This window comes from Dermacentor albipictus, chromosome 8, assembly GCF_038994185.2.
Source record: "Dermacentor albipictus isolate Rhodes 1998 colony chromosome 8, USDA_Dalb.pri_finalv2, whole genome shotgun sequence".
Classification (NCBI taxonomy): Eukaryota; Metazoa; Arthropoda; class Arachnida; order Ixodida; family Ixodidae; genus Dermacentor; species Dermacentor albipictus.
This window is the reverse complement of record NC_091828.1, coordinates 109,864,294-109,885,749: the sequence shown is the minus strand read 5'-3', so window position 1 is coordinate 109,885,749 and position 21,456 is coordinate 109,864,294. Positions and strand designations below refer to the sequence as shown.

General features: G+C 45.4%; 2 protein-coding genes across 10 annotated transcripts in view; one reads left to right on the top strand and one right to left on the bottom strand.

The window, feature by feature from the left end:
• The window catches only part of LOC135917129 (uncharacterized), a 677,883-nt gene that overhangs the window by 381,683 nt on the left and 274,744 nt on the right, over nt 1–21,456 (top strand). The gene's annotated exons all lie outside the window — the stretch shown is intronic.
• LOC135915639 (allatostatin-A receptor-like) overlaps nt 17,227–21,456 on the bottom strand; it is a 90,256-nt gene continuing 86,026 nt past the window's right edge. For all 4 annotated transcript variants that reach the window (XM_070524060.1, XM_070524058.1, XM_070524059.1 and 1 more), the window contains one exon: nt 17,227–20,907. In XM_070524060.1, coding sequence (XP_070380161.1) covers nt 20,602–20,907 — 306 coding nt within the window. In that variant the 3' untranslated portion in view covers nt 17,227–20,601. The remainder of the gene's footprint in view (nt 20,908–21,456) is intronic.

Here is a 21,456-nt window from a genome sequence, read left to right as displayed (position 1 = left end):
GCGTCTGCTCTGAAAGAAAAATCCCTCCCTAACCCAAAGCTTCATAACCCTGGCCAATTCATCTTTCTTTTTTGCTGTTGTTATTCCTTTGGCGGCTGCATATTCTTTCTGCTGTGACGAATGATTGAGCTGTTCTGTTTTTACCCACTTTCTGTTTCGCTCTGTTTCTCTTCTACAGGATTTTTCCTTTCGCAACAACTAAGTTGCACCAGAGAAGAAACCGTTTGTTTGGTTGCCGTGACAACTGTCTACACAGCCTTTGTCTTATTTTAGGCGCGCCGCACGAAAACAAATGCTTCACTCGGTCTTTCAAGAATAAACTAAACTCCGAACATGTCTTCGGATCTCAAGATCGATTCTTCAGTGTTCAGAACCAAAGAAAGGAAGGCCCGAAATACGTAAAATACGAAATACGAAACGTCAGCCAAGGATTGCAGTGCGAAGTAGGATTTCAGTTTACGACTAAAAGAGAAGCAGTACGCTTTCTCCTCCGGGGATGAAAGACTGCCGAATCACCGGCTTTGGTCCTGCCAGTTTCTCCCGTTACAGCTGCTTTCCACATCGGTCCCTCGTAGGAAAAGAACGAGGTTGAAAAGCCTCTTTTGCTACGAAGTAAAGGCTCGCGGATTGATGGGATTTAACAAAAGCAACAATTTACAGTCGAGAGACGCCATTGTGTAAGGCTCAGGATGAACTATGAGCATCCGTGGATTTCTTGTATCCGTGCCAGATTCTCGGTCCATGATACCGTTTCTATTTGCGCATCCTGTTTACGATGTATGTTTCAAAGCTGCACTATCGAATCCGCAACGTCATTCTGGGTTGTTATATTGACTAGATTCGTGGTCATAGAGTTCAGCTATCGGAGCCACGCGCAGAGACATCTTTGTTTGTCTCGCATTACACACACACACAAAAAAAGAATTCACGGAAAAGTGTGAATCATTCGTGCCTTGGAATTATGTGAAGTAGTTGTTGGTTATCTTTGAACAATATCTTGTTTGCAAGCAGCTGAAACGCCGTGCTTGAGCCTGGTGTTGGAGAGTATTATCACGACGTCGTGCTTCGCAATATTATTTCAGAAAAGAATCCAAACATTCGGCACGTATTTTCTAGATTGTCTCTTAAGACCTTTTTTTTAAAAAAAGCTTTCCAAGACAGTAATCTTCGGCCTCCGGTATTCAGTGATTTTGACTTCGATACCGGCAGCATGCTTGCCTCACAAAGTTCTCGTCAATGTTGTGGAGTGCTTCGACAGTAGCAGTTCTTACACAATTGTTAAGACTGCGTGGCTGCTAGTTAGCAGCGTAACAGGGGCATTTTTGGGAGGTAGAGAGCGTTCATCGAACTTTGGAGGTGACGTTGCCGCAGATGTCCACAGCCAGCGACTCTTGTGTTGCGCAGGCCCGGTGGGAGTATTCTTAGGAGTGGTGCGTAATGACACACTGCGCAGAAAGCTTGGCTGTTGATTAATTATGGGGCTTTTACTTGGCAAAACAATGATTTGGTTATGAGGCACGTCGTAGTGGGGGACTCTGGAATGATTTGGACCACCAGGGGATTTTTAACGTGCACCGGAATGTAAGTGCACGGGTGTTTTCGCATTTCACCTCCATCGAAATTGGGGAGCCGCTGCCGGGATTTGGTCCCGCGACCTCGTACTTAGCAGCCCTACACCACGGCCACTAGGCAACCACGGCGGGTTTGGCTGTTGACTCAGGCACTTGAAACATCTAGGTAATTCTCATAAGTGGCTCCGTCAAGGTTCGTGCTCATCACTGCCTCGTCGTGCTGGAGAAACGTGAACGGCGAATAGCGTCTGACTACTAACTGGTTTAGCACATTTTTCGTTGTCTCAAATGATAGGCGGCCATAAACTGTTGTCCGCCACAAAAGAGAATCGATATGGCGACATTAAAAAAGTTTGTAATCTCCAAGTCGCTGTAGCCTGCATGTAAGAAGAATAGGAAAGCCTAGAAATTTATCTCCTGTGTCAAATGGGGAGCTAATACCTTGGAATGAGTGCGCTAGATATGTGCCAGAAGGGTTAGTGAAGACGAGTTGAAGAGCCTACGTGGTTTAAATGACAAGGCGGATGTCTGAGGTCATTCGAAGCCGTATTCTCAAGTACTTCGCACACTCCGTATCTTCGTGTTGTTTTATTAAATTATTCATAAGCAGTAAATACTTTGTCGCTAGGTCACACTGTTTGCCTTCGTCATTTTCAATGTGGCATAATCTACGGACTGTGACCCGCCGTGGTTGCTCAGTGGCTATGGTGTTGGGCTGCTGAGCACGAGGTCGCGGGATCGAATCCCGGCCACGGCGGCTGCATTTCGATGGGGGCGAAATGCGAAAACACCCGTGTACTTAGATTTAGGTGCACGTTAAAGAACCCCAGGTGGTCAAAATTTCCGGAGTCCTCCACTACGGCGTGCCTCATAATCAGAAAGTGGTTTTCGCACGTAAAACCCCAAATATTATTAATCTACGGACTGTGCAGGTCACCAGCAAAAATAATCAAACACTCGTACTGCATGCCCTCCCGCAATGATGACAGTTTGTTTCTCCCTGAGATTAATTGAAGCACGTCCAGCCAAAGGGACGCTACATCAACAATACACCAGAAATACATTTCATATTCCAACTATACAGCATGTGTGGTTACGATTTGCCTTGACTTTATAGACGCCTCGGCACTCTTCTCACAGTTGGAAATTAATTTGGTCGAATTCCCATTAAGTAAATTCTGTATTTTTGTTCTTGATTGTGCTGGTATGTCAGTACTAATAATATGGGGTTCACTGTATTTATGGTGCCATAAAACAGCTCTTCCTATTGCAGCCGAACGCCCGACCAAGATGTACTGACATCAGAAGTCAAGGAACAATGATGTCAAACGAGGCAGTGATTCTTGGCGGTAACTCTCAAAGTGAAAATACGCTCAAAGTCAGCTTGGAAACATCCGACCACCACAAAGCACCCGAACGGAAAAGATGTTTCAGCATAACTTTGTAAGAATGGTCAAGGTGAACCATAGTTGAGGAATTCCAAGCATGATGCGAGGAGCCCATAGGTACTTTGAGCAGCATACTGATAAAAGGAGCGCGTAGTAATCTTCCCGGTGAATGCGCTACACGAACGGCAACATTTCATTTCACCTGGGTTCAAAGAGGCTCACCAATGAGCGCCATACAGTACATACACGTATAGCTGCTTATTTAATAGACAAAGCTTGGAAACATTTTCTTCCGCCTGGGTTTGCGCAACATTAGTTGTGACGATATCCTGAGAGAAACTGAATCTTGCCTACTGTTGTTCATATTTTGTATTCCAGTACGCCTGCTTAGTAAACAAACAAACAACAAAGAAACAAACGGAAACTAATGCAGACTTCAGTATGCTATCTGAAAGGGCTACATAGAAGCACATGTTACAATCCAAAATCTTTGTGAGAATCACCGACCAGGTATTTTGTTATTAGGGTTTCTATTGTACCCAAGCAGAGCTTACTTCTCTCGAATGTGTGGTTTCTTTCTCGTCACTCATTCTTTACCCGTGGCAGAATGAATCACAATGGAAGTCTGCATGTCTGCGTACATAATACGTCTTTGCTCGTGCCATCCTTGTTGTCATGGCGGCGTTATTTCTCCTGTTGCTGTATTCGTTGGGGCAACTGCCATTCTTTTGTGTGACTCAGAAGTATCTCCCTGAAAAGGATTACCCGCAAGTTTGCTTTTCTGGCTCGTGCCTTTAGCCTTTTTGTTACGCTACAAAAGGACGCGTTGTCTTTCAGAATATATATTAGAAAGAAAAACGCGCTTTCATCACTTATTCTTAGAGGGTTCCGCTGCCTTATCTAGCTCATGTGTTTGTAACGTTTCTTTTCCCCAAACAAGAAGTGTCCACTCGCAATTTTTTTTTTCTGGGGTCCGGACATTGGAGGAACTGCACAACCCCGTACCTTTTTTCCGGCCAACCTCACCCATGTATATGAAAACCATGCCGTGACCTCGTCCTCGAGAGGCAAACATTGCGGGCACTATCGAACAGCACTCTGGATGGCTAGCTCCAGACTAAGGATGCGGGCAACCAAAGGAACTCCATGTGGATAAAAGGGGCGCTGCCTGTACGGAAACAAAATAGGGATGACAACCTGTTTTTTTGCCTTGCCACGAGTACAAAAGAAAGCGTGCTTCCTCCGTGAGATCAAAGAACCTCCACTCGGCCGTTTCGATCACGAAAAGAGTCCTCTGTTACACTTCTCCGAGTCTTGCATCCGTTCTAGAAAAACAACATGTTGTCCAAACGAGTGCTTGTGATCGCAGCAGTGCCAGCGGAAACCTTTCTTTTTTTGGTTTTTGAAGTTAATTTCGCAGAAAGTGCCAGTGCTCTCTGGCATCCCCTCCCTTACATGATAGTATCGCTTCACTGATGTGGAAATGGCATGAACGTGAAAATGTTGCAGTCCTTGCGAAATTTCCAGGTTGACCCTGGTCACGAGTAATGCGCAGTTAACTGTCGAAGACAACACGGTGACATGCGGCCTTCTTTGTCCCATCGGTGACCCGCCAGTACCACCTTGAATCACGCCTATGCACTCTAAAGATGACAATGCCGCCAAATTCAAGTCATCTGCTGCAAAGCCGGATAGTCCACATTTTCTATAGAGAAAAACAAAGGGGGGCGTTCTTTGTGCTTCTTTGATCTCTTTGACTGCAGACCGCGCTTGACATTGAAGCCTAAATTTCGAGGCAGAACTGTTTTTACAGCGAGTGCTGCCAACAGTGTTTGAGTGTTTTGTGCCCTGGGAACGGGTCGAGGAAAGGGACTGACACTTAGTCAGATATTCGTGCCTTTTTGTCAGCCTCTTTGGCAGAGATTCTTTCTATTTTTTTTTGTCAAACTAAACATTCATTCATTCAAGTTTGCATTGTCCAGGTTTCATGGAGCCTTTTGGACGTACTTATAAAGCTTATCGTCAGCATGTTTGCTTTCTCGCCAATGTTGTCAGAAGGAAGTGGAAATATTAGTCGTCCATACGCGAGGTTACGTCCAATGACCACGACGTTCAAGCCTTTCGTTCCGTTATTCTCGTCCTTTGTGGCATATCTGCACACGTGTGCTTATGATATATCTACGTGGTAGTCTAAGCGGGTGATGTTGCCCACCTCTCTCGCCCACAGTACTTGTTTGCAAGCCGCTGCCACAATGTCGGTGCGAGGATTTCCTCCCGTAACCTTCTCGCTGTCCATGTGTTACTTTTTAGCACCTGTGTTGTGACAACATGGAATAAAACATGTTTGAGTACAGTCGGCCCCTTTTCCTGTGGAAGCCTGAAAGTACGACATTCTTGTTTCATCGCGGCTGCAGTCGTCGTGTCGGAAGAATAACTATATGTTTGATGGATGGCACAGAACGCTTTCACTTCAGTGGCTGTGTGCAATCTTTATTGCCCATTGCTCGTGGCTTATAAAAAGTTCATTGGGGCCCCTGAAAAGACCATCGGGTTGAGTGAAAGAACAGCAACTATTCTAGCAGAATGTACCCCGGTCTCTCGAACCAGCAGCCCAGTTCTGGTGACACCGCAGAACAATATCCTATCTATACTAAGACATCTTAGGAAACGAGGCAAGGCAAAATTAAAGCCCCTATATTTTCGAAATGTAGCGATAACTGTCGATATGGCCTCCTCGTTTGTGTAAAAGAAAAATAAAATATTACTTTGCGCGACCCCTATAGCCTGTTAAATGAAGTGGCTGTGTGACATTAGGCGGCTAATCGGAGAGTTTGGCGCATATTTTAAAGCCGCTTCCTTTTTTTCCTTTCTTAAGTGCACAGTGCGAAGGTTTAGATTGCACATGAGAAGTGACAAGGACAATCGCTGACTGCCAACTAAAGTTTTATTAATAATGAGCCGAATTGGTGCAAGAAACGGAAGCTATCTGAAGAAACAAGAACGTGTGAAGACAGAAGCAAGAAAAACCAACAAATGAGCAGGAATAAAAGTCGCAACAAAGCAGAAAACAAGAGATACAGAAATCGATGTAAAGTAGCGTGGCAACCGCCACGCTACTTTGCATGCGCCTACGTGCGCCTTCCTAGAAACTCGGGGTAAACTTACTGCCTTTTCTTTAGCCAACTTTGCTAAGCTAGTGGTGAGGTACAGAGCTAGTTTTTCGTAACAATTTTTAAAATTTTTTTAATAGGTGCACACCTGAGGCAGTCACACGAATGCCAGCACACTACGGTAAGGGTCTTGCATGTTATGCTATGTTCAGACTACGTTCGTAAGGCGCCGATTTTTCGTAACATACGTAAGCGGAAGCGCAACAAGCGTATGCGTCTAGTTCAGACTGCGAACGTAAAGGTACCAACGTGCGCAATTCTCGCAAAAATCGTGGGTGAGAGTGTTAAAGGGTCGGCAACATTTACGACTGTTATGTTACGACCGTTGCGACAGAGCCAATGACCGATAAGCATTCGGCTTTCAACAACCGGTGACGACACTTCCGTCCTCCCGTCTGCAGACAGCTCGATCCGGGCGCGGGAAGTGCCATTCCGACATTCCGTGCGCACGATTGGCTGTGTGCGTGAAAATTTTTGCCGTGCGCCTTGCGAGACTGTTTTCAGTTCATCTGGTTTATCGGCCGAGGAAATCGATGGCCGCAGATGCGTGCTCCGAACTTCGATGAGTGGTCTCATTAGGTTTTCAAGGAAGCGGAACTGCTGGGGCGACATGCGCATGATGTTATGAAACATCGCAGCGTCACCAACTCGGAGCTTGGCGAAAAGGTTGTGAAAATCGCCGTCCGCGGCCCTGTCGAGAAATACTTGCCGCACCCAAACCCTTCTGCGTCGCCTTCGTCGTCTTTGGGCGATTGAATACATGACTATAAGTTTGTTTTGAGCGTGAATTTCTTCGATCTCGGCCAGCGCTGGCACGTTGGCAGGAGCCATATCGGACCGCTGGTGACGTCGATTCTGCAGCTCCAAATTTGATTGGCCTGTTGTAAAAGCCGTAATTTAAGCAGCAGTAAATGTGAACAAAGGTGCCGGCTTAACTGCCGTAACGTTTTTTACAGCCGTTACGTTCGATACGCCAAAAAAGCTGTTACGCGCGTTACGACCGTAGTGTGAACATAGCATTAGGCTCTCGTTAGGGCCTAACACAACGCGTAGAGTTAGAGTTTTGACTCAGCGCGAATAATAAGAAAATAAAGATTCGAAGACCGTTTTCTTAACTGACTTCAAGGTTCCAAACACTACTCCCTTTCTTTATGTTTTCGACAAGAACCCCCCTGTTATGAAGAAGTAGAATGTATTACGAGATATAACTGTTGTTACTCAAGGAAACTTCAGTGCCGTGAAAAAAAAAGTATCGGGGGAAAATATCCATTGGCGTTCACGCATTCAGCTGCAATGCCCAGATTTCTTTTGTTTCCCTTCTGTTGGCACATATGGCAGTCGAATTGTTTTCTTTGCAAAGCTTGCATGGTTCCTTTTTTTTTTGCTCTCCGTCTCGAATCACGATTTCATTTTCCCGTACTCTCCTGGTGACTCCACTCCGGTTGCATGCGGAGCTCATTTAGCACAACCGCTTCCCCAAGCGAACTCCAAAGCAGCCAACGTCTGTGTTCCCACTGGGTGGCGTATTCGCCACTGACTGCCATATCGCGCGTTACTCTGAAGTTGTTTCCCATACGCAGTGTTTTTCGTTTCTTTTATGCGTTGCATATTACAGTCACTCAGTTCAGCCCTTGGGCGCGGCCGCGCAGCCACCATTGAGGGTATGAGCCATTGTTCATTGCTGCGCGTCTCATATGTGCGTGTATTGTCTTTTAAGTTTGCTATGTTTGTTATTAAGTTGCTTCTATTTTTATGCGTTGCATATTGCAATGACTCAGTTCAACCCTTGGGCGGGGCCGGGCAGCCACCATTGACCTTTAGCGCAACCACGTGACGTGACGTCACGACAAGCGGAGGAAAAGCTGGGCGCCAACTCGCGCAATATGCGACGCATGCTTGGCTTAACCAAGCTAAGCCTGGCCATTTTTTCTGTAGTTGCAGAGCGCAGCGGCACAAGTTTCTCCAACGGGAATGCCAGACTGCTCCGGGGAAAGATTTACGAGAGTCGAGTCTGCGTTGTTATAACGCGACTTGACTTGAAAATACGCCGGCGGAAGATGGTGACCTCACACGTGTTTTGTCTCTGTTGTGACGTATGGGCTTGCGAATCGCTCGTTGCGGCTTAGCGGTTCGACGTTTATTGCTCCACCGGTACTCGAAAAGCAGAAACATAACGTAGTTCACACCGCAGCGCAATTCCAAAAATGTCATTTTCTCAGGCTACTGTCTGACCGCTAGAGCCAGCGGGCCCAGGATAAATGGTCAGGCTTTTTCACGATGGTCTCTCTTTTTTCCTTCGTAAAGGCTTACTTCCATTGGAGATGAATGGCGTGAGTTTGCGGTATGTGCCATCGGGGACCGAATAATGCGCTCGCTTTGTTGACGATGGACGTCATGCAGCCGTTTTTGCATTTCAGTCCCCGTAGTTTGATTTGTCGTCGCCGCTACGTGCTCTCTGTGCTTCGCTAGCTGTTCTTTAGTCTCCTGTTGAAAGCAAAATTGAAGTTTTATGCATCTGTCACTTTTCATTTCTCGCTATTCAGCGCATAACTCTGATGCAAACGCCTCACATTCCACATGGAATTTACATGGCCATGTACCGGTGTGTTCCCTGCGTTTCCAGTATTAAAGCCCGTCACGTGTATTCTAGGCGAGTTGTTTCGTTTCCGTTAATGTTAGATTGGGAAAAGTGAAATTTGGCACAAAGGCCTCGCCTTTTGTCAAGTATAAAAGACGCAAGAGTGACAAAAGATGTGCTTGCTAACCACGTGATCTTGATTACGTGTTCCCAGTTCGCACCTGCTCGCTACGCTTAAAGATGCATGTCCTTCACACAAAACTGTCTTGTCTACGCAGTTTCTGTTATCTTAGTGCATCGTTCAAAGGATAGACGTACAAAGAAGTCGCTCTGCTCGCATTCCCTAGGGCGCAGTCTTCGAACACAAGGTTAGTGTCTTGAAAGGTATCTTGTCTTTCACTTTGTCTGATTGGCGTATTAATGCTATGACTGACCTGAAGACATACTAAATGACTAACGCATTGGCTGACGGACTGTCTGACCAAATGAGGGACTCGACTGGCTTGAGTGACTGACCGATTGAGTACTTATTGAATGACTGGCTGACACTCGATGAACGGGCCGACTGACTGGCTGAATTGACTGACAAGCTGACTGGCTGATGGACAGGCGATACGACTGGCAGACTGACTAATCGACCGACTGGCCTATTGACACGATGAATAGCACTTGATTGATTGACTGTCTGATTGGCCTGCCGATTGATTGACTGACTCACTAGCCGATTGACTGATGATTCGACGTTCTTGTACAATTTTTCACCTCCTTACTGGCCGGTTCAGTGACTGACTAAATTGGCGGATTGACTGAGCAACGTGTTCACTGATCGATGGACCGGGTGATTGACTTGCACGAACCATTGATTATATTGACTGCATGAATGACTATGAGAAAACTACGTTTTGGCTGTCAGAAACGGTGCAAAAAGGAATTTCCGCTGATTGCGCGTATATTACACCTAACGCTCTCTTTCGCAGGCACCCAGTTAAATGAACAAACAAAGTACGAGTGTTGATGGTAATGGCAGCCTTCCCGCCTACAAGGAAGCTTTTAGGGAGGTCGCCAAACTGACTGAAGTAAAGCAGCTTAATATGCAGTGCAAACATCTCTAAGAGTTTTTTCTTTCGCTATGTTTGCTTCCACGTGAAGCATTCCTTCCAAGAACTTCAATCTTGATCACCGTCATCAGAACCAATTCAGTTTGGTTCGAATTAAGTGGATGATTTACGCAAATATTTGGGGGTGCTGTGCCTGCGACATCCACCGAGGATTCAGTTTCTTTTATTGCTGTAACAAATCATACGGACACACAAGGTAAATTTTCACCGTCCCCTTTACAGCGATGTTCCATACAAAGTCCAAGCACCGTTCGCTCCCTACGCTGTGGCTTCGAGAGAGAGGGTGCGTACGTAGTCTTCCAAGGATCTGAAGTGAAAGCGCGACAGCGACGGTGGACGAAGAGAGAACACACACGCACATGCAAGCACACGCACATGCACGCACACGCGCGCACACACACACACACTTCGGATCTTGCTCAACCAACACGTCCAACTAGCCATCCTAACACTCCGAGAAGGATGGTGTCTTCATGTGGTCCATCCTGCCACGCGCTCAATCTGGGAAGTCACGAGGTCAAAACGAGCGTGTCTTCCTCTAGCTCGGCCACGGCTGCGCATGGCTGTCTACGCCGTCGTGCGCATGCGCGGTCAACGCGTCGTAGCTATGAGGCAATCTGCGGCGGCTGCAAAAAGGCTACGAGGGCGAGCCGAGATGGCCGGTGGCTCCACACTTGCTGTCTTCCCGATCATCTAATGTTGGAGGTAACGTAATCTCCCGTTTTGGAGACGCGAGGAGGCGAGAGGCAGGGCGAAGCAACACACCACACGTCCTGAGCTCTGTTCCAGGAATACATCAGGAACTAATATTTTCCGACAGGACTATTTCCGGTTTAGAACGTAATGTAGACCTTTGGAATTAAAAGTAAGATACATACATGCTGCTCGAAGCACTTGTAGCATGTCAGCTACGTATTTGTTAGTATAGTGGTATTCTCAGTAACCGATTGGCACAGAGACAGATGCAAAAAAAAAAGCTACCTGTTTTAGACCTATCAAGTGAATAAATCAAGGGAATAAGGTAAAAAATCAATCAGATGAGTGCCATTTGAATAATGTTTTTGGCAATATTTTACCTATTTGAGCGCAGGGCGCTTATGAGGCCCTTTTTAGAAATTTTAAGCGGCGCATTGCCGGTGACACAACGTCAACGCACTCAACGCAAACATAAAGGTCTCAGTTTTTCTTTTTAGTTTTTTTGTGGAGTAGTTTAGTTTTAGGCAAGTAAAACCACTTGCAAGAGAGTGACAAATAAAAGTTTGTTTCGCGCGAATACTACGCATAGCGCAATACCGGCTGTAAAAAATCATGAAGTTATCAAAACATGCATTCCGCAAGTACGTGCATACTCTGACCTCCATTTTCCGATTTTGCACGCTTTCACCAGCAATGTTGGAACTATATTTTCATCGTAAAAAGTTTTTTTTTTCACACCGCAATAAAAAAAAATGGCGTTCCTTTTGCAGTTCGTACAACGCAAAGACAACTCTGCTAGGCGACATACGCCTTTCGCGTCACGTCGCTGTACTTGTAGCTGCGGCCTGGGCTGACAAAAAAAAATACGTGGGTCTTTGTTTGCCGTCACTCGGTAATAGTCCGAAGGAAATGAGAAAGGCTACAGACAGAAAAGAAAGCTAGCACACCCGCTCTACGGAATTCGGTGTAGAAACGCCGCCCTCCCGAGAAGCCATATACTGTCGGTCAGCGTGGCCCGGCTTCCTTCGACGAAGAGGCCGGGAAGGCGCCGTGCCGGGTACGGTGTAGGTCACGTATGGCTCGTAAACGAACTTCGTGAGTGTATAGGGACGAGCGTCGAAGGAAGGAAGTGAGCCGAGTGGTAGCGGCCAACGCGAGAGTGTCGCCGTGCAAGATTCAAGGCTGCCGAGAGCATGGCAACCTGCGTTGAAAGCATGGGTACAATGTGAGCTCTCACGTTGCAGTCGACTGGACTGAAAGATTCGGGGGACCGTTCGAGAGCACGTTCAAGAGGATGTTCTTGAGGACGTTCGGGAGGACGTTCGACAGGACGCTTTCGTGAGTACGTTCGTAGGCGACATGGTGTCGTAAATACTGCTGGTGGCTAAACGTCTAAGCAGGTCGACGGTGCAAATACAGTGGCCCAGGCACATGGAGGTTCCTGACATTGAGTAATACCCGAGAGGTGAGGCTGATTGACTGATGGATTGACCGGTTGAGTGTTTTAGCGATTATCTTATTGACTGACACATTGAAATATATATATGACTGAGTACTGATAGCAATTAATCCAGTGACTGAGTAACCGATTGATTTTAGACAAAAAAAGCGAATATGAATATAAAAAGATACGGAGGTTGAACGAAAAAGCGTTCGGCTGTCTACCATTTGCAAGGAACGGGTGTCAGAAATAGAGGAAAAAGGAATGGTTTCCTGAACCAATGCGCATCGATCTAACGTGCCATAGGGTCCAAGGTGGTCAGACGGGTCCTTTAGCCTTGGAAAAGAGCGGCAGTGCCTTTTACCGGTCATAGCTGCACAATAATGGAGTTTACAGTTCCGAAGAAACACAGGATCGAGAATAAAATGCAATAGATAAGGGTTTTGCGTCAGTTTTGACCCATCAGGGCTCTTTTGCGTGCAGTAATTTTTCTTTCCTCAGAAGTAAACCTTGGAATTAAGGGTATCTTAGTCATCCAGCTGGCCTTCGTTTGCTGAACTAAGACCTGCACTTTTGGCCTTCCTAGTGATGCCAATGTCACTGGAGGCAACGCCACTTCTTGTAAGTTTAAATTGACTTTAGTAAATTGAGCTAATAAAATAGCCAAATGGCCACCCTGGAGCCCCGTTCAGACTAGACATTCAGCGTCTAGAGCGACGTGTACTGCAATTCGGTGGTGGAAAATTTCGGCAAACTGTCCCTCGCCGGGATGGTTGTTTCCGGACCCATTTCTGCCGCATCTGCAGCAATAATCGTTCGCAAGGACCAATATGTACGACAAGTGAGTCATCCTTCTTCGCAGTTCGTAAAAAAATGGTGAGGTCTTTTAAGTGAGTTTTTGCCGGGTAGACCACGCTGACAACAGAATATCGCCTGCGTTACTTGTTCTGGCGGCATATTCGTATATGGGGGCAGGGTGTTTTTTCAAGCTGCACTTCCAGCTTTTCTTCCCTGTCTCCCCCAATCTGTTGGAAATAAAGATATATTCAATTCAATATTAAGTTCAATATTGCGACTTTGAAGCAGTGTAATCGGCACCACATTTTGGCGCCAGGAGATTCTGATGCCTCTTCGATCTCCGGGTGTGCCACAGTAAACGAGGCATAGTCGCCGAAGGACATCTGCGATTAATATTAAAATGCCCTACAACTATGCCGTTGGCAAAACCACCGTGACATCACTGGCTTTGCTGAGGCCAACAGTTCATCATTTTTACGGCAGATAATGGCTGCATAGTTTCCACTACATATACAACCAAGAAAGTGGTGAGCAATAGCTGCGCCAGAAGAGCCCAAATTCCAGAAAGTACTTTTGAAATTACTGACGTCACATCGAGTTGCCAGTGTTCAATTGCCGGGGAGAAATTTAAGGAACAGAAGCTTTGATTTCGTTTACTCCCTTAATAAAAAAGATTTTCCCCAAACTACTAAATATACGAAGTTTAAGAAAAGATTTGTCAAGTATGAAATTGTTTTGCGTTGCTCTGTAGGTCCTACACAACGCAATCTCGCTTCTCATTTTTGTTTACTCTGGTGTACTGGAACATCTTCTGAAAGGATAAAACTTTCGGAACATATCTTTCAGAAACATCGACACTGGCACTCCATACGAAGCTGTAAGGAACATTTGGAAACAGGATATCCTGCGCACTACTAGCGATAAAAAAGTACTCGGCATGTGCCGTTGCATCAAAAAGGAAACAAAAAACATATTAGTGGCGATTTAGCCAAGTGCGTTAGCATTACGTCGCGCTTCTTTTCGGTCCTCGATCCATAATTTTAACCACGTTCCCTAGATTAGATAGTCTTGTTGAGGAGCTCAGTCTGGAGCGAAGTGCAGGTGACGGTCGTCGGGAGTAGATCACTGCCAGTCGCATTATCTCATAATCGTCCTTCTTGTCATCATCATTATCCTGTTTATACGTCCACTGCAGGACAAAAGCCTAGGCCAGCGATTTCAATTATCCCTGCTGTGCGGTAGCTGATTCCAACTGGCTCATGCAAATTTCCTTGTTTCATGAACCAACCTAATTTTCTGCCGTCCTCGACTGCGCTTCTTTTCCCTTGACACTCACTCTGTAACTATAATGCTTCACCTGTGTCCACCCAAGGAATTACATGGCTTGCCCAAGGCATATTTTTTCTCTCAATGTTGATCAGCTAGAATATCGGCTGTCCCATTTTCTTTCTGATCAACACCGCTGTTTTCCTTGCTCCTAACGTTACACCTAACATCTATAGTTCCATCGCTCTTTGCGCGTTCCTTAGCTTGTTCCCGAGCTTCTTGTTAACCTTGAAGTTTCTTTCCCATAAGTTAGCACCGGCAGAATGCAATGATTGTGCAATTTTCTTTTGAATGACCATAGCAGGCTGCCAGTAAGGGTTGTGTAGTGGCTGGCGTATGCACTCCAACCCATTTTTTGCAGACCTCCTTCTCATGATCAAGGTCCCCTGTGGTGAATTGATCTAGATAAACGTGCTCCTACAAAGACTTTAGAAACTTACTGGCGGCCATTAATTGTTGGTTCCTTGCCAGGGTTTATATATATATATATATATATATATATATATATATATATATATATATATATATATATATATATATATATATATATATATATATAGAGAGAGAGAGAGAGAGAGAGAGAGAGAGATAGACCTTTCCAACCTGAGCGCATTCCCACACTTCACATACACTCTTTCTCCACTTTGACCCTTCGAATAAAATTGACAGGCGATACAAACTCTGTAGTTGACCCGCATCAAAAATAACGATTTCGGGATTGGGTTGGGGGTACGAATGAGGTGTAATAATCAGAATTTATTCTGAGGCCCCAAGCGACAGCGTCTCTGTCTTCGAAGTGAGGCAAAATGTTTTCACGACGGCAAAACAGTAGCTCTCGCGAGATAAGAATGCAGGAACGCTGTTTTTGCACGACCATTGCCACCTGTGCAACTGCTACCACCAGTATCCTTACCACCGGTACCACTGGTACCACCGACCACACATCGCCACCCAATACAAATATCTCTGGTACTACCGGCACCACCCAATGATACCACTTGTACTGATACCACCGGGAGCAGCGGAACTAGATAAAACAGCATTCCTACAAATACATAAATCACCTCCTATATTTGACGCAGTCCACCACAGGCTGTAAATATATCAAAGCAGACATGCCTGGACTTGCCTAATAGTCATTAACCACCAGGGGCAAGTGTTGTATGCTTAGGTGCTATCTACCGTGAGAACTAGAATTCACTGCGTAATAATATTGTATAACAATGTAATTACTGTTGCCACCCTTACTCAATGCCCTTCAATGGGCCTGTAAGGTAACGCGAATAAATAAATACAGATGCTGTTAAAAGAAGTAGGGAATTACCAGCCCTGAAACTTTACCAAGAATGCCTCAGTAGTTTATCTTCAATTCAGATTAATAAGCCCAAGTGAAAATTTGTTTCAGTTGGATTTAGGAGCATTGGCGTTACTGCTGACACCTTTTACAGTGAAGCTGTTAACCTCTTGTTGGTGGGAATTCTTCGTGGGCTCGTTTTGTACTCATCCAAAAACAGTACCGACACCTAGAGGCCACGGGAGCTGAAAAAAATTGCTTTGTCTTTGAGTTTACGCATAACACAAATGTTTTTTCGTATACTCGAATTACAAGCCGAAGCTGTCATGTCTGCTGCCTGTGTGTAAGTCGTACTTTACGAATTGTCTTACGCAATTTATTTACAGAAATTCAATTACTGCAGTAAGACAATTGCACTAGACGGAGGGCCTTGAACAACCAAGACGTACCCTGCACTTCCGCGCACGTGAGTGCACACGTGACGTAACGTCGCTTGTGGTGGCGGTGCTTGTCTAACGTCGACAGCAGACCTATGGGGCACGAACAGCTCACACCACCTGTGTAAGATCCGCCACCTTACGCTGTTCAGCGACGGCTCAGAAAACGTCGAGCAAATCATTCACCAGAAGTATGTGATGCGTAAAGCGGGAGAACCAGTGGGTGTGCAATTGCATATAGCTACAACTTTAGTAAGAAAAAAAGAAAACCGCAGGTTTTCGAATTTGTCTGTTGATTCGTTACACTAGGATTCCAAATTATAGCGCTAGCGGTATTTTAAGTGGCAGAGAACCCTCAGTTTGCATCGAGTGTGCTTGAGTAACCTTAAACCGACGCCCAAAGCCACCTAATTTTGAGAGCATTACGGCATTACAACAAGCTCAACTAATTTGTACTCGTGTCGTATATCGCTAATGGCGCAGGGAAAAAAAGGTCTCTGTGCTTCGAATTGCCGAATACATTTACCTTGCCCGTCAATCTGCTTCCTCATGGCTAGTTCAGATGGTAGACCAACGCGCGGTAAGAGGTTGATCACGGCTCCATCCTTCCACGAAGACGAGTTTTAAAGCGAATAGCTTACCTTGCCACTTTCGTCCGTTTTCGTTGTTGGTGGGTGGTGGATGGTTGGTGGTTGCTGAACGGCGGTTGTTGGTTGGATTCGGAAAGGAAAAGGTTCGTTCGTTCGTTCGTTCGTTCGTTCCTTCGTTCGTTCGTTCGTTCGTTCGTTCGTTCGTTCGTTCGTTCGTTCGTTCGTTCGTTCGTTCGTTAGTTGGTTAGTTGGTTAGTTGGTTAGTTAGTTAGTTAGTTAGTTAGTTAGTTAGTTAGTTAGTTAGTTAGTTAGTTAGTTAGTTAGTTAGTTAGTTAGTTAGTTAGTTGCTTCGTTCACTTGCTGGTTTGTTCTTGCATTTGTTTGGGCTATTTGCTTGCGTTGAGAATCGTCGTGGATGGTTTCCGCACCATTTTCTTTGAACTGAGAAGCTTTCTCTCTGACAAAGTCATTATGGGTTTTCCTTGTACCATCCTGCATTGTACCATCATCAGGTGGATGACAATCGATCTTCCTTCTGGGGAAGCTTCTTCAGCTTTTGAATTTCTACAGAACTGACGCTGAGTTGTCTCAGTCGTCAGCAACCTTTGCCATTGGCTTACTGCATTCACTATGTCTATTTCGAGTATACGGATTGACTGGATCTTTCGTTTCAGAAAAATTTGAGCTTAAGATCTTTTTCAGAATATGTGCTCTGGTTTGCCATTGCGAAGAATTGTACACGAGGTTTCTTTTTACATGAAATAATTGACACCTGCTAGAAACACATAAAACACATATTCATAGCAATGCAAATGGACTTCAAACGCGTTTATTGTACATATTGAACGAAGATAATTAGTACAGGAGAACACGTCTTGGAGGCACAGGACGTAAAAATGAAAGCCCCGGCAGCTTTGGCGTTTTATTTCTTGGCACCAGTCAGGAGTGCTCGTTTTTAATTTTCGTGTGATTAGAGTGGGACGAAAATTTAACCAGTTTTATTTTTTTTAAGAAAGGTTCGCTTGCACCTCCTCTAGAGTAAATGACATACGCTGGATACAGGTTGCGTATAATAAACTTCAACAAGATGGTAACAGTCTTTCAAAAATGTCTTTCGTTTTTCCTCCGACACGGCAAAAAGCCTGAGCCTACAGTTACAGCTTGAACTATGAGAACCAAGCTAACCGTCTATACTTTCCCCCCTGTAACAGCATTAAGTTTACTTGCTACCCTGCTGTGAAGATTAGCTGCGTCACAAGCACAATAGGTAACAAGTGGACAACGCCCAACACCCTAAGTAGACAAGCACAATAACATTTTTTTTTTCTTTGAAGATGTATGTGCCAGATTCGGTGAAGTTGATTCTTGATAGAGGGAATTGCACAAGCTCACTAGGCAAACACAGAGGCGTTTTTTGGCATCGGAACACAAACACTCTCACTCGTGGAACAGTTCTTTTTAAAGAGACGTAGAGAGAAAGAGACAAAAATATAAGTTACACGGCTTTCATCACAGTTGAAGCACCGAGATGACACTCTGTTTAAGCAGCGCAAGAAGTACAGGTCACGAGGAGCGCGACGTTGGTGTGTTTTTTTCTTCTTCTTCTCCATGAACACGGCTTAGGCCACGATAGATAAGTTAAAATTGCACACATTCACCACACATTCACTGTCGGTCCGAGTTCTGCACGAAGGTTCGAGCATTCAAATTCTTCTTGTGACACTTGTACACAACACCTAGGTTACCGCACGGCGCTACAAAAGTGGTCCAAGCGTCCTTGGGTAGAAGACACGTATTCCGTTAGAGAGCCGAACGTTGATAGGGTGTTGTGCTCCGTCGAGAGATGTGAAGGCCGATAGGTTAGGGAACGGCAGAAGCTGAACTTTTCGTACGAGAGAAAGGCGGCAAGATTCCAGCAGAGGAGATGTGGACGCCGTAGAAAATGTGAACTTCCAGAGTACGACAAACAAGTTTCCATCTTAATGAAGATAAGCGAATTAGAGCGCGTACCATAGACAGGCATCGCTGCTTTTAAGCATTGCACATGCTGCTCGTATGACAGCAAAAACACCGCCGGCGAACATGAGGGGCCCTGAAAGAGGCCGACCCGATCCCGAAGCACGTCTCGTACCAAAGGTCGGTGCGACAACAGGTACTTCCTATATGCAGCGCCTGCGGTGCATGATAGTTTCAGCAGTTTCGGCTACATGCATTGGATGATCAGTGTATTGTTAACTCGTAAGGCTGGCCTAGTCTACTCGTGTTCTGCACAGTTCTTAGTTAATATAATTAACCAACTATTGAGAAGCATAACGAACACACTTCGTTTCTGACGAAGATCGAGAGGTTTTCAAGCACGCGTGTATCATTCCCGTCAGTTCACCCACTTACTGGCCCCGGATCACTCTAATTTTAATGCTTACATGCAAATTGGAGATCGTATTTTTTTATTTATCGTTCACTCGAGAGGTCCCCTGTTTGTCGTGCTCACCGACTCATAGGCTTAAGAACCTGAAATCACGTCAAAGGAAATCCAGTAAGCTATTGATGAGAGACACGGGAAGAGGGTATGTGGAAAGAACAGGTGTGCAAATATATGGTTTAGTACACATAGTGAACATCATAAGTCATAAGCAATTCATGCCTGTCTATTTCCAAGCTAGTAAAAGAGATAGTTCGCAATGGAAAACACGTCGTAAACGTTCGGTCACGCATAGTTTCCACGTAACGAATAATCCACAAATGTAAGTGAAAAAACCCAGCAATATACGCATACGCGAACACAACCTAAAGCAATTCGCATGGTTTGCGCGTAGGACAGGACAACGGGGCAGTTGCTTAAGTCACTGGCATGTTCTGTGCAATATGGAGGGTATGATTGCAATGACCTCTGAACGAGGCTAAACATATATATTTACACTTACGTTCCACTCTTTCTTGTGCGACTATGTCACTGCGGTATACGTTGGCAAATAACTATTATAATAAGTTCTCATCACTTTAATATAGGCATCTATCTGGGCATGCGAAAATCGCTACGGTCTTCGTTGGAACCAAAATGCTTGAGAGACTTGTTTTTCTTTTAGATGAATAGTGTGTTCATAATAACGGTGTAAATGAAGCAATAACCCATGAATATCAAATGTTGTGCCGACATGCACTACCTGTTTTTGAAAGAATCTTAATTGTACAGCCACGGCTAAGCTCACTCGAACTTAGCAATGTCTATGGGGGCCCACATGGAATATATCAGTGTCGTCAGTCTTGGAAGGATGTTGTGGGCAAAACATTCTTTCTTTCTAGCTATCACTATCACAGTTTAACTTCACCAAACAACGCCTCGTGTTCCCCGACTCCAACTTTTAGCATATTGGGATAATAACTCTGACTTAAGCTTCACAAAGTTAGGGGAACAGCGTAGCAGGTAGAAGAACAATTTGGCCCTGTTTCATCAACCGCTTCTCTTGTTCCTCACGCCCTCTCGACAGGTGCGTTTTGTGCGGTTAAAGCTGTCGTTAGCCTGCTCATCTGTGTAAAGCTCCCTACGAAGATATCGTGCAAACACTCACGACATTGAAAAAAATTTTTGCTCCAATCAGTCAACGACATCTTGTTCTTCATCGCAAAGAGCTGGTTTTTTAATATTTCGAAAGTTGACGCTATGCGCGCACACCTGAGGCAGGATCCAAGAATGCCAAGGAATAAAAAAACACGCGAGGGAGCAGAGGCGTCAGCTAGAAGGAGCCCGCCACGGCCGCACCACATTGAAGAAGAACCATTTACACAACATTGGGCCGGGACGCTACGATGTCTGATGTGTTTTGTGACGACACAAAGTGGCTTGTCGGCGATTAGTAGCAGCTTGGTGAGGCGGTGACGCTGAAACTATTTCTCGAAGACAAAAGGTTATCTTTCTTTCGGTCGTTTGATTGATGTTGCGTCATCCGTAGCGTGGTAGGCTGAATTCTGATTGAAGTAATTTTTTTTTTTAGCCAGCGATCTTCGTTAACACCATTGTCACGTTTTTGGAACTGCATCATATGCAGAAACTGGACAGTCACACTCTGTCAACGACACAAGACGTACACAGCGCAGAACTGCCGAATGACGGAATGCAGCGTCCTTGATGGGGAAAGAAATGTGGTGCCAGTAGGGCCCGATGCTTCAGTTGACGGCGCACCATCGCAGTCTTCGTTACAGGATGTCGTTCATGATTTTGGGAGCCTTGTTCGCAGGGTTGGCAAGCGTCTCTCGCTCGGCGAAATCGATCTCCTCCCCCCGCGTCCGCGTCGGGCAGGAGCCGACCGCCGCCGGCGTCTTCCGGTAGCAGAAGATGACTTTCCGGAAGCTCTTGCGGAAGTTGTCCGAGAGGAAAGCGTAGAGGAACGGGTTCACACAGGAGTTCGTGTACGCCAGAATCTGCGAAGCGATCTGCACCACAATGCGCGGAGGGTTCATCGGCAGCCCGTAGATGTCCACACTCTTCAGCACGAGCACCACCTGCAAGAGAGAGAGATAGAGAGAACATCGCGAGTAATGTTCTGCATTTCGACAGAAAATACAAGTAAACAATGAACATCTACAGGAATCCAAGCTTTTGCGTCTTACTGGAAAAGCCGCCCCCGTTTATCGTTTATTTTTCGACTCGCGAAATGCATCATGCCCATCGCGAACGCTTGTGCTTCTCTTCAGTCATTGTTATTATAGCTAAAGCATTAAGAAAGCGTTTCTATCATGTACGGCGCTGTTAAACACGATCATTCCCGAATAGCCTAGACTCTGCAGAGGCACTGTCTAGCCTTGACGTCCGATACGAGCGATTTCTTTTAAATAGTTCTTTCGGTGTTGCTGAAGCAAAAGCACATAGTAAAAAAAAAACGAGGTTTTTGTTACATCCATCGGAGTCAATATTATGCCAAAACAATACCAGTCATCTACGTTCCGTCTATTTCATATCTTTTTCCCTCTGAGCTCACTACATCTCTGTTAGGTTGCTGTTCGTAACGTGAGAATGGCGTGACCGCACCGCTAAACAAATGAAACGCATGC